The sequence below is a fragment of the Tarenaya hassleriana genome, unplaced genomic scaffold (genome assembly GCF_000463585.1).
Source record: "Tarenaya hassleriana unplaced genomic scaffold, ASM46358v1 Cleome35, whole genome shotgun sequence".
Lineage (NCBI taxonomy): Eukaryota > Viridiplantae > Streptophyta > Magnoliopsida > Brassicales > Cleomaceae > Tarenaya > Tarenaya hassleriana.
In genome coordinates, this window is record NW_010966617.1 from 1,033,116 (window position 1) to 1,042,539 (window position 9,424).

The 9,424-nt window shown below is 38.2% G+C and overlaps 4 protein-coding genes across 4 annotated transcripts in view; 3 read left to right on the plus strand and 1 right to left on the minus strand.

The window, feature by feature from the left end:
• LOC104822100 (alpha-amylase 3, chloroplastic) overlaps window positions 1-352 on the plus strand; it is a 5,988-nt gene extending 5,636 nt beyond the window's left edge. Inside the window, exon 14 of the mRNA XM_010553208.1 lies at window positions 12-352. The gene's annotated coding sequence lies outside the window, so the exon portion shown is untranslated. The remainder of the gene's footprint in view (window positions 1-11) is intronic.
• Window positions 353-489: 137 nt separating this feature from the next.
• LOC104822101 lies at window positions 490-3,532 on the minus strand. The gene is made up of 13 exons (XM_010553209.2): window positions 3,351-3,532; window positions 3,156-3,217; window positions 2,970-3,047; window positions 2,754-2,829; window positions 2,559-2,629; window positions 2,347-2,448; window positions 2,126-2,215; window positions 1,936-2,010; window positions 1,618-1,650; window positions 1,372-1,452; window positions 1,122-1,181; window positions 887-990; window positions 490-799 (listed from the first exon to the last, which is right to left on the minus strand). The coding sequence occupies exons 1-13, from the start codon at window positions 3,403-3,405 to the stop codon at window positions 778-780; spliced, it is 909 nt and encodes a 302-aa protein (XP_010551511.1). The 5' UTR covers window positions 3,406-3,532; the 3' UTR covers window positions 490-777.
• Window positions 3,533-3,921: 389 nt separating this feature from the next.
• On the plus strand, window positions 3,922-6,278 carry LOC104822102 (single-stranded DNA-binding protein WHY1, chloroplastic-like). Its single transcript, XM_010553210.1, has 7 exons — window positions 3,922-4,219; window positions 4,531-4,628; window positions 4,733-4,825; window positions 5,032-5,126; window positions 5,317-5,390; window positions 5,705-5,793; window positions 5,906-6,278. The coding sequence occupies exons 1-7, from the start codon at window positions 3,982-3,984 to the stop codon at window positions 6,026-6,028; spliced, it is 810 nt and encodes a 269-aa protein (XP_010551512.1). The 5' UTR covers window positions 3,922-3,981; the 3' UTR covers window positions 6,029-6,278.
• Window positions 6,279-7,544: 1,266 nt separating this feature from the next.
• LOC104822103 (probable WRKY transcription factor 36) overlaps window positions 7,545-9,424 on the plus strand; it is a 2,568-nt gene continuing 688 nt past the window's right edge. Inside the window, exons 1-4 of the mRNA XM_010553211.1 lie at window positions 7,545-7,708; window positions 8,336-8,881; window positions 8,965-9,078; window positions 9,355-9,423. Coding sequence (XP_010551513.1) covers window positions 7,658-7,708; window positions 8,336-8,881; window positions 8,965-9,078; window positions 9,355-9,423 — 780 coding nt within the window. The 5' untranslated portion in view covers window positions 7,545-7,657. The remainder of the gene's footprint in view (window positions 7,709-8,335; window positions 8,882-8,964; window positions 9,079-9,354; window position 9,424) is intronic.

Consider the following 9,424-nt stretch of genomic DNA (forward strand, 5'->3'; position numbering starts at 1 on the left):
CCCCCCCCCCCACATATACACACACATATGTACACTATATACTTTTGTTTCGTATACCAGGAGGACTCCATCGCCTGGTTTATATAATATATTATTATATATAAATACCACTCCATCTGTCCAGATTGTGCCGTACGAAATTGACTTGAATCATCTGATTAAAATTGAAGTTGATAGTGGCACTATCCATCTAATCTGGAAATGTAATGTACGTTGGTGACTTACTCTCCCCTGGTAAAGATGTGCCGATTTTTACCCCGTGTATATGGTTCGTATTCATGTTGTTGTAATTGCTATTTTCAGAACCTGTATAGTTGTCGTATATAAAAAAAAAACATGTTATTCATCGTTATCTCCAAACCTTTCTTGTTTTTTCGTTGAGTTGCATATTAATGTTTCCCTTACCATGGAGTATCTCTACTCTCTCTCTCTCTCTCTATATATATATATATATATATATACACATATATATATAAATAAACAGCAATGTAATGAAGAGTTTTTCAGGTGCTTTTATTCTGGATTTCCTGTTACACACCCTTGCCGTGTCAGTAACAAAACTAACCAATTGAGAGGTAAAAAAGCAGAGCAAATTAGAATATCATTAAAAAGAGAAAGAGGAAACATCATGAAGCTCCGAGATGAAACCAACATTGGAAAAGAAAAACAAGAATGAAAAAAAAAATGGCTTCACGGTCTCATCAAGACATTTGCTCTGCATGTAAGCTATACATAATAAATCTTCCAACCAAAACGCCCGTCAAGAGCCTTTCCATCTCAGCACCGACCTGATGCAACCCTGTCAACCACAGAGTCTACTATTTGGCACTGCCTCAACACAAAACAGAAATAAGGGTTTTATTTGCAAATGAATCTGTGTTTATACCTTGATAATGGTCTTGGTCTCTCACTGACGGGGCCTTGCTTTATGGATTTTACTCCAGTTTGATTTGTGCTTTCAAAAAGTTCATCTGCAAAGTCCTTCAGACCCTAACGACACACAAAAAGAGATATTGTCATAAGTAAAGGCACACACTTTTCGAAATATGATTCACTGATCTCCAGAGGGTAGAGTGAATATTCAAAAAGACATGAAGGAGTATGCATGTGTATCTATATACCTTTGATTCCACATCAGTGAGCAAATTCCGAGCCTTGTTAACAGGAAGTTGAAGCTTTTCCTGTTAATATGAAGTTAAAGTTAATTATTCTGTACTGTAAGATGAAGCAAGTACAAAACCTACCTACGCAAACTCCTCCACAAATATCAAAAGGGGATATTATATAATACCAGAGGAATGAATGCAAAAGAATAGGGAATCTCGTATAAAATTTCCGAAATTCAACAAAAAGATCCCCCCCCTCCCCTACCTGCATGATAACTTCGGGCAGTTTTTCACTCTTGCCACCAAAATAGTTGTACAAGCGTACCACACACATATTTGTGAAATCCTGTCACCAGGAAAAAGAAAGCACTGAGTTAGCACAACCATGATAGATGGTGATTTTACTTCTTAGCATACAAATACAGCGGCAAATTCATATGCTAACAACTTAATTTTTGTGAAGATAAACTTTCAGAGGTTCAGATGATGACAGGTGTGGACATAAATGTACCTGCTTGTATTCGAGTGTGTCCAGCTTGCCATCCTGCAAAAAGTCGAATTCCGACAAAGTTAGAAGCGGTAAAACTCGCTTAGATGAATCCGATAGTGCTGATGGGTTCTCTAGTTGTTTAAACATCAGAGAGCCAAGCCAGGAGAGTGGAACATTTAATCATTTTCCTAATTGATTCTTGACTCATCTCAAAGACTAAAAAGTTTACCCGTATAATCAAAAGTAGATCAAGATGGACACAGCAAGCCACAAGCCAACAAATATGGTAGGGACATTGTCAATGTATGGCTTAACCAGATGAAAGCGCTAAAGTCTCACCAGTCCATTAATCAAGTTATGCAATGATTCCAACTCCCCTTCAATTGAACATATATCCTCGCGAGCCAAAGCAACCTGTTCAACATTGACGACATGGTCATTTCATCACTCCAGAAATGTGCAATAGACTACAAAATTCTAATGATAAAACCCTAATTCAGACAGAAAGGTGAAACAAGCATCATCTTACATCTTCTTGAATTGTTTTAGAGAGCTCATTCTGCTTGTCCATCTTATCATCCAAGTTCTGAATACGTTGTGTCAAATGCCTTTTTGCAGCCTAAAAAATCAAGCAAAAAACAATAAGATGTTAGCATGTAGTTTATATACATACATAGTTGAAAAAATACAATGGATAACGTTTCTAAGGAAACACCAAATGCAAGGCAAAAGAAGAAAAAAAAAACTCACCACAAGAGTCTCTGATACTTGTTCAAGATGCTTTGTCAAGTTTGTCACAGCACTTGCCATGTTGCATTTTGTCACATACATAAGGTCGGAGAAGGAAAGTCCCTGACGAGTGAGAAAAGATAAACCTTAGTGCCTTGAAATCCCTTTTGAGATTCGCGATGGAAAAGAAACAGAATCTATTGAAACAAAAAAAAATTGGAATTCAATCACACCTTCCACCACATATAGCCATAGCCTAAAGCCCCCAATGCAGCAGCCGGAACAGCGAGGGATTGTAAATTGCCTGAAAGCATCACATGAGACCAAATGACGAAAAATATTCTCTACGTGCAAAAGAAACTAACTTCTTGCTGCAAATTCAGTAGACTATATAAAAAAGAAGCAAAATTTCCAAGCTTTTTACATACCAGCTGATGTTCCGTTCATGACAGTTATCTGCCGGGATGAGGCCAGCTGCCGAACCTCCATAGCCAAGCGGCGAACCTTCAAACCATCACACAATTGAACCAAAATCATTGTGAATTCTCACCAAATTTATGATTTATGGCATATGAACGTTGATTAAAAGTCCAATGGTACTCAGAAGTCAGAAGCAACAAAGAATACACATTAAGCAAGGGTACCTGAGCAGCTATGGCATCGGAAACATCAGAATCTCCCTCAGATCCTTCTGCAGACCTCTCTAGCCCCTTCACCAAAGCCTACGCAGAAGTAGTATATGCCAAAAATCCATCAAAAAGCCGAAAATCTCCAAAATCACAAAATCGCTACAAAAAGACGGGAACTGGCAAAGAAACTAACAACAGTACCTGTAATTCACCAATCAAATCCGACAACTTCCCGTTCTTCATCATTATCGTACCAGTATAACCTTAATTCAACCAAACAGAAAACGTCGTATCAAGATATACAGATCCCAGAGCAGTCACGACACTCACGCACACGCACACGACACTGAGCTAGAAATCGAGACCGATCAAGGAGGAGAAATCAGACACGAATACCTGCTCCGGCCAAGAGCAAGATCTTCGACAAACCAACTCCTGTCTGCATCGCCATAGCTCCGACAATTCGTTCGCGCCGCCGACGAGTTGAGCTTCCGTACCGGTGGAGTCGAAATTAGGGATTGCGGAGAAGTTATGCTTTTATTTTTTTTGTTTACTTTTTTTCCTTTTTTTCCTTTTTTTCCAGTTTCGTAGGTTACAGAGAGGTGCTAGTGATGTGTTCACTATACGGCGTCGTTTCAGGTCAAAGTTCAACCGCCTTGACTGTCGCCGTATAATCGTGGCTGCCTCATGCTCGCCTGTCGATCTGGGGTCTGTAGTGCCACCACGTGTCATAATCCGAGTTTTGGGCTTTTGTATATTCCGTTTCCTTTGAAAAACTATAATATTCAGTTTTTTTTTTTATTGAACTTGATTTCATTCGATCTAATTTTATTCGGTTGAAGTTCGACACTTATTTTTTTAAAAATCTAATTTTAAATTATTTTTTATTCAGTTTAATTTGAAGTTCGAGCCTTGGATTCTTTGACAGATACGTGTTATTGTGGACAGCGAAGCAGGGGATTTATGCACCGAAGAGCGGAATTGAAAAGGTGAAACTTGGAAAGCTGAGAGAGAAAAAGACGAAGCCATGTCGCTGCAACTGCAAGCCCTAGCTTTTCCTCTTCTGCGCACCAAGACCATAAACCCTAACGCCAACCACTCCGCATTCCTTTCGCCGAGCTCGGTTGGTTTGGAATGCCATGGCGTCTGCCTGGGAGATAATAGGAAGAAGATGAAGAAGAAGAAGCAAGCCGTGAAATGCCGCCAATCGGATTATGTCGACCGACCCAGGTTTAGCGATTACAGTACTTCCGCTGAAACCTCAGGTGAGCATTTGGTTCGCGTACGGTTCCACATTCTGTCCTGTCCAGTGTTCTGCTTGTTCAGACTTTCCACCGAAGAATCTTCTCGTTCTTTCGCACGATTCCACATTCTGTCCTGTCCAGTGTTCTGCTTGTTCAGACTTTCCATCTTAAGTGACCGTCAGTTAGAAATCTCCTTGTGTTTTCCTGGTAGCCAAACAGACCCGGGCTTAGAATTACTCTGTTCAGGATTTTAGAGAAATGGGTTGACGAAAGAAGTTTCTTGCTTTGTACGAACAGTGGGGGTAAAATAGGAGTCGATTTACTTGTGACAGGAGCATCGCCCTTTCGGGTTTTTGTCGGGCATACGATATATAAAGGGAAAGCTGCTCTTACAGTTCAACCAAGATCACCGGAGTTTGTCTGTTTAGATGTATGTTTCTAACTCTGCATGTTCTTCGCTTTTTAACCTTTGAGAAGAACTTAGAACGTTTTCTGTTGTGTTTTTCTCAATCTGCTTTGTTTTCTGGGTTTCAGTCGGGAGCATTCAAGTTATCCAAGGAAGGGTTTGTGCTCTTAGAATTTGCTCCTGCTGCCGGTGTTCGACAGTATGATTGGAGCAGAAAACAGGTTAGTTTTTTTAAACAGTTTGCTCCTTCTGAGCTTTTCTGACACTGACAGAGGTTCTTGAACTTTGTTGATCTTAAAGTTCTTCTGTGTTTTATGGATTCCACTCTGTATTCTTGTCTCGTGCTTTCGAGGCTTTGTTTTCTAGGATATGCTTCCCTACCAACTGTGTTTCATCTGTTTTTTATACGTCGATTTCGAATGCTCAGGTCTTCTCCCTGTCAGTAGCAGAAATTGGAAATCTCGTTAGTCTTGGTCCAAAAGACTCGTGTGAATTTTTCCATGATCCTAACAAGGGAAGAAGGTACAGCCTTGTGTTCCTTCTGCCAAGATTGATCAAGGGCAAAACAGGGAATATGTTAAGGGGATAACACATGTTTACCTTGCGTTTGAACTACAGAGTCATTCAATTTTGTTGTCATGTGTCCAAGAAAAACTCTCCTTTATAAGATATCTCACTACTTTGAAACCTTAATTCGTCTTGTAACTTTCAGTGATGAAGGAAAAGTGCGAAAGGTGTTGAAGATTGAACCGCTTGCTGATGGCTCTGGCCACTTCTTTAACCTCAGTAACACTCTTATCCCTGAATAACTTTTAACAGCAAGCTCATAGTTTTGTGGAGATTCAGTTAGTGTTATTTATGATTTTGATCCTTCATCTGGTCAAATTTTTGTGGAACATGTGTTATTTTCCACCCAAGTAGACATGTTCACGTGCTTATGAACACTGAAATATCGAGTTTGTGCCTATGGGTTGTATCAATACTTTTCTGTGATCGAGTTTGCAAAAGCTAAAATGTTGTTACTATCTAGGGTTGGTTCATAAGCAACTGGAGCTAATTTATGAGCATGAATCCCTTTTTTGTCTTGTGAATTGGACTAGGTGTTCAAAACAAGTTGCTGAATGTGGACGAGAGCATTTACATTCCTGTTACCAGAGCAGAGCTCGCCGTTCTGGTCTCAGCCTTCAACGTATAATCTCTCTCTCCCTCTCTCTATTCTCTGCTCATGTTTTAGACAAAGGTGATCATCTCCACTCCATCTCCCATTGTACATTTGCTTCATTGATATGTTTTCTTGACAGTTCATCTTGCCCTACCTGATGGGTTGGCATGCCTTTGCGAGCTCCACCAAGCTAGAGGACGCCAACCACACGAACAATGCCTCGCCCAGTTATGGTGGTGGAGACTATGAATGGAACAGGTAGAGTTCCACAAATCATGGATCTTTGAAAGAAAAAAAAAATCTTATCCTTGTATGTTTTGTGCTAAATGGAAAAATCACTCGAACTGGAATCTAGGAGAGGATGATCGGTTTGGTTTGTCATGTGGCTCTCTCGTAGGCTTTTCCGGCCAGTTTTGTATTAAAGAGCCTCTCCAAAGACATTGTTCTTGCTTTGTTTTTTTTTAAGAACCAGCCAAGAACATAATCAACTACTCATCTTTGGTTGTCGTTGACTTTGACCCTTTTAATCCATCTGTCCATAGGGAAAAAAACATAATTTCCGACCTTAATTTCAAAAACCATTATATTTACATGTTTTAAATTCTGGTTAATGATCTGAATCGATCCAAAACACCCATTTCTCTGATGGGTTTTAGCAGATATCGAATTTGAATATTTGCCAAATAATGGTTTCGAATTTAGATTGTACTTTATAAGAGATTTTATATGATGTTTCGTCCATGTCACGTTAGAGACAGAGAGGGGAGAGAGTTGACGAGGTTATTATTTATATTTTTCAAAAGTAATTATTGGATAGATAGATTCTCAAGCACGATCTAATAGGTCATTGACCTGTAATGTTCCTATTATCATTTGTTAATATCCTTGTTAAATGCCACTAGATTGTAATGACGACAACATGCATGTAGATGTAGCCCCGTGGTGGCCCAAGGAACCGAGAGCTTCGGTCCATTTTTTTTATTAATTATATCAATGTCGGTCCATGTATTGATTGGTGAAAATTTATAACCAAACCGATATTTTTTTTTTGTAGAGATTGAATTAGAGGAGCATTTTGCGTGGTGGGTAGGAAGATTAATTAAAATATTTTGAAATGTGTACGTAACTCTAATGACGTATCGTTATCTAAATGGATATTTTAGCATTATTGGACTGACCATAAAAGAAGCGTACTATTCAAAATGAACCTTCCATGGACTGCGATCATGCTAAGTCAATGGTCCTTTTCTCCAATACCAAATAGATGACGTGGCGGCCATTCATTGGTTGGGAACGAGAAAATTGGAGCCCGCAAATTGCCTCGTACGGTCAATATGAGGGGCGGCCGAAATGCTCTTCCTGCCATGCAAGTTCAAGATATTAGAAAGAAACTACAAATTATCGTTGACAAAAGGAAATAAATTATATAAAAATATATATTATCCCACCCACCATACTCGTTTAAGAAAATATCTCACCTCTATATATATATTACGAGTGTTTTGATATATATATATATATATATATATATATATATATAGTATTCGTCGAATATACTCGCAGTAGTGATAACATATACATTGAAAAAGAAAACACTCGGTCATTGTATGGGTTTTGGATCTATTCAATAACATGCTAAAGATAATCACTGGGTCGCTATGCTCTTTCTTAATTATTTATTTCTTTTTAAAATGTTTATTAAAATATAAAAAAGTCAAAGTCTTTAGGCTCTTTATAAGAAGCTCAGCCATTGAAGAAATAAAAGGAATAGCCAAAACTTTGTCAAAAAAAAAAAAAAGCAGAGAAGTCATCTCTTTCTATCGAGATATTTGGCCACATACATACATACATACATCAAGGTCGCTGATTGCAATTGATCATAATATATAATATGATCAAAGACGAAAACAATTCATGTATCCGTCTTGGTGGATCCGAAAAGGTAAATTTCATTCCTTTGTATTTGTTAATTAGCCATCTCGTTACTTCGGAGATCTTCACGTTTTTTTTTTCTTCAGATTTTGTATGTAAACATGGGTCGTAGTTATTATGTTAGACCTATACATACATGTTTTATATGCATGTGTGTGTAAATGGAATTAGGCATATACATATGATTTTAATCTTTGTAAGGTTCAGAAATACGCACCAAAATCGAATATGGTAATTCTCAAGCAGGTTAATTCAAATTCCATCAAAGTAATTAACCGTATCAAACTGTTTAATCGTATGAAAAGAAACGATATATATATATATATAGCAGCAGCATCGCGAAGTTCATATTGTATTATACATGTATAGACAATCATTAGGGAGGAATACAAATTTTTATTGGTTACAGAAATCAAGGAAAATATTATGGTAATATATATGTCCACCTGAATATATATATGCCACCTGAATTACCTTATTCTATCAAGACAGCTTTTTTTGGGACATTTATTATTTGAACTTCGTGTTTGGTCATTTTGATTGAATGATAATTTGCACATTCGAACACCAAAAAAAAAAGTGGAATAAGAAGTTGAAGCAAAATAAAATAAAAACGTGGTGGATTAAATGTAAACAGGAAGAGGAGCTTGAATCAGCCAGAGCAAAGGTAGGGGAAGTTCGAGAAGAAAACAAGAGGCTGAAACTATTACTCTCCAAGATACTCAGTGACTACAATTCTCTCCAAACCCATGTCATCGGCCTTCTCGGACAAGAACGAGAAGAAGCTTCGGGGAAACAACTGCAAGAACTCGAAGCTAAATACGACCATAATCACGTCGATATCTCTCTTTGCCTCGGTTCAGATTCAGACAAAAGCAAAGACAGAGAATGCCGGAACAAGAACATGGTGCAAGCGAAAGAGAGATCAGAGGAGAAACTTGAGTTGGGTTTAGGGTTTGGGGCCAATGATCGTCATGTGATCCGAAAACGTGATGAATCGGCGCTGAATGATCCGGACGACGAAAAGGGAGAGAATCTATCGCCGTCAAGGAAAGTTTTGAAAACCATGACAAGTGAAGATCATCATCAAGATAGAGAAAAGGTTTTTGAACAGCATCAAGAACAAGAACTCGGTTTAAAGAGAACTAGGGTTTGTGTGAGAGCTAGATGCGAAGGCCCATCGGTACATATACACACATATATATAAACACGTTTGATATTGTTTTGTTGACCAAATATATAAAATGTGTGTGTGTGTATGTATAGGTGAATGACGGATGCCAATGGAGAAAATACGGGCAGAAGACTGCGAAAGGTAATCCACGCCCGAGAGCCTACTACCGTTGTACCATGTCCCCAAGTTGTCCCGTCAGAAAACAGGTATTATATAATACTTATCCATACACACATGTTAAGGCACTAGGGTTTAATCTAGGGTTTCCTACATGTTATCTCTATATACTAAACCCTATAATACATTAGTCGATATATTTATAGCTTCGTATACAGAAACCCATTTCTCTATACATACATAGGTGTATATATGTATTCATAAAAAACAGTGAACTTAGAATTGAAAAATGATAACAATAAATCGAGCTATCTACTTTTGGATTAGGACGTGACACAAATTTTCGCGTGTTTGTACGAATGTAGGTGCAAAGATCTGCAGAGGATGCGTCAATATCGATAATGACATACGAGGGAAACCACGACCATCCTCTTC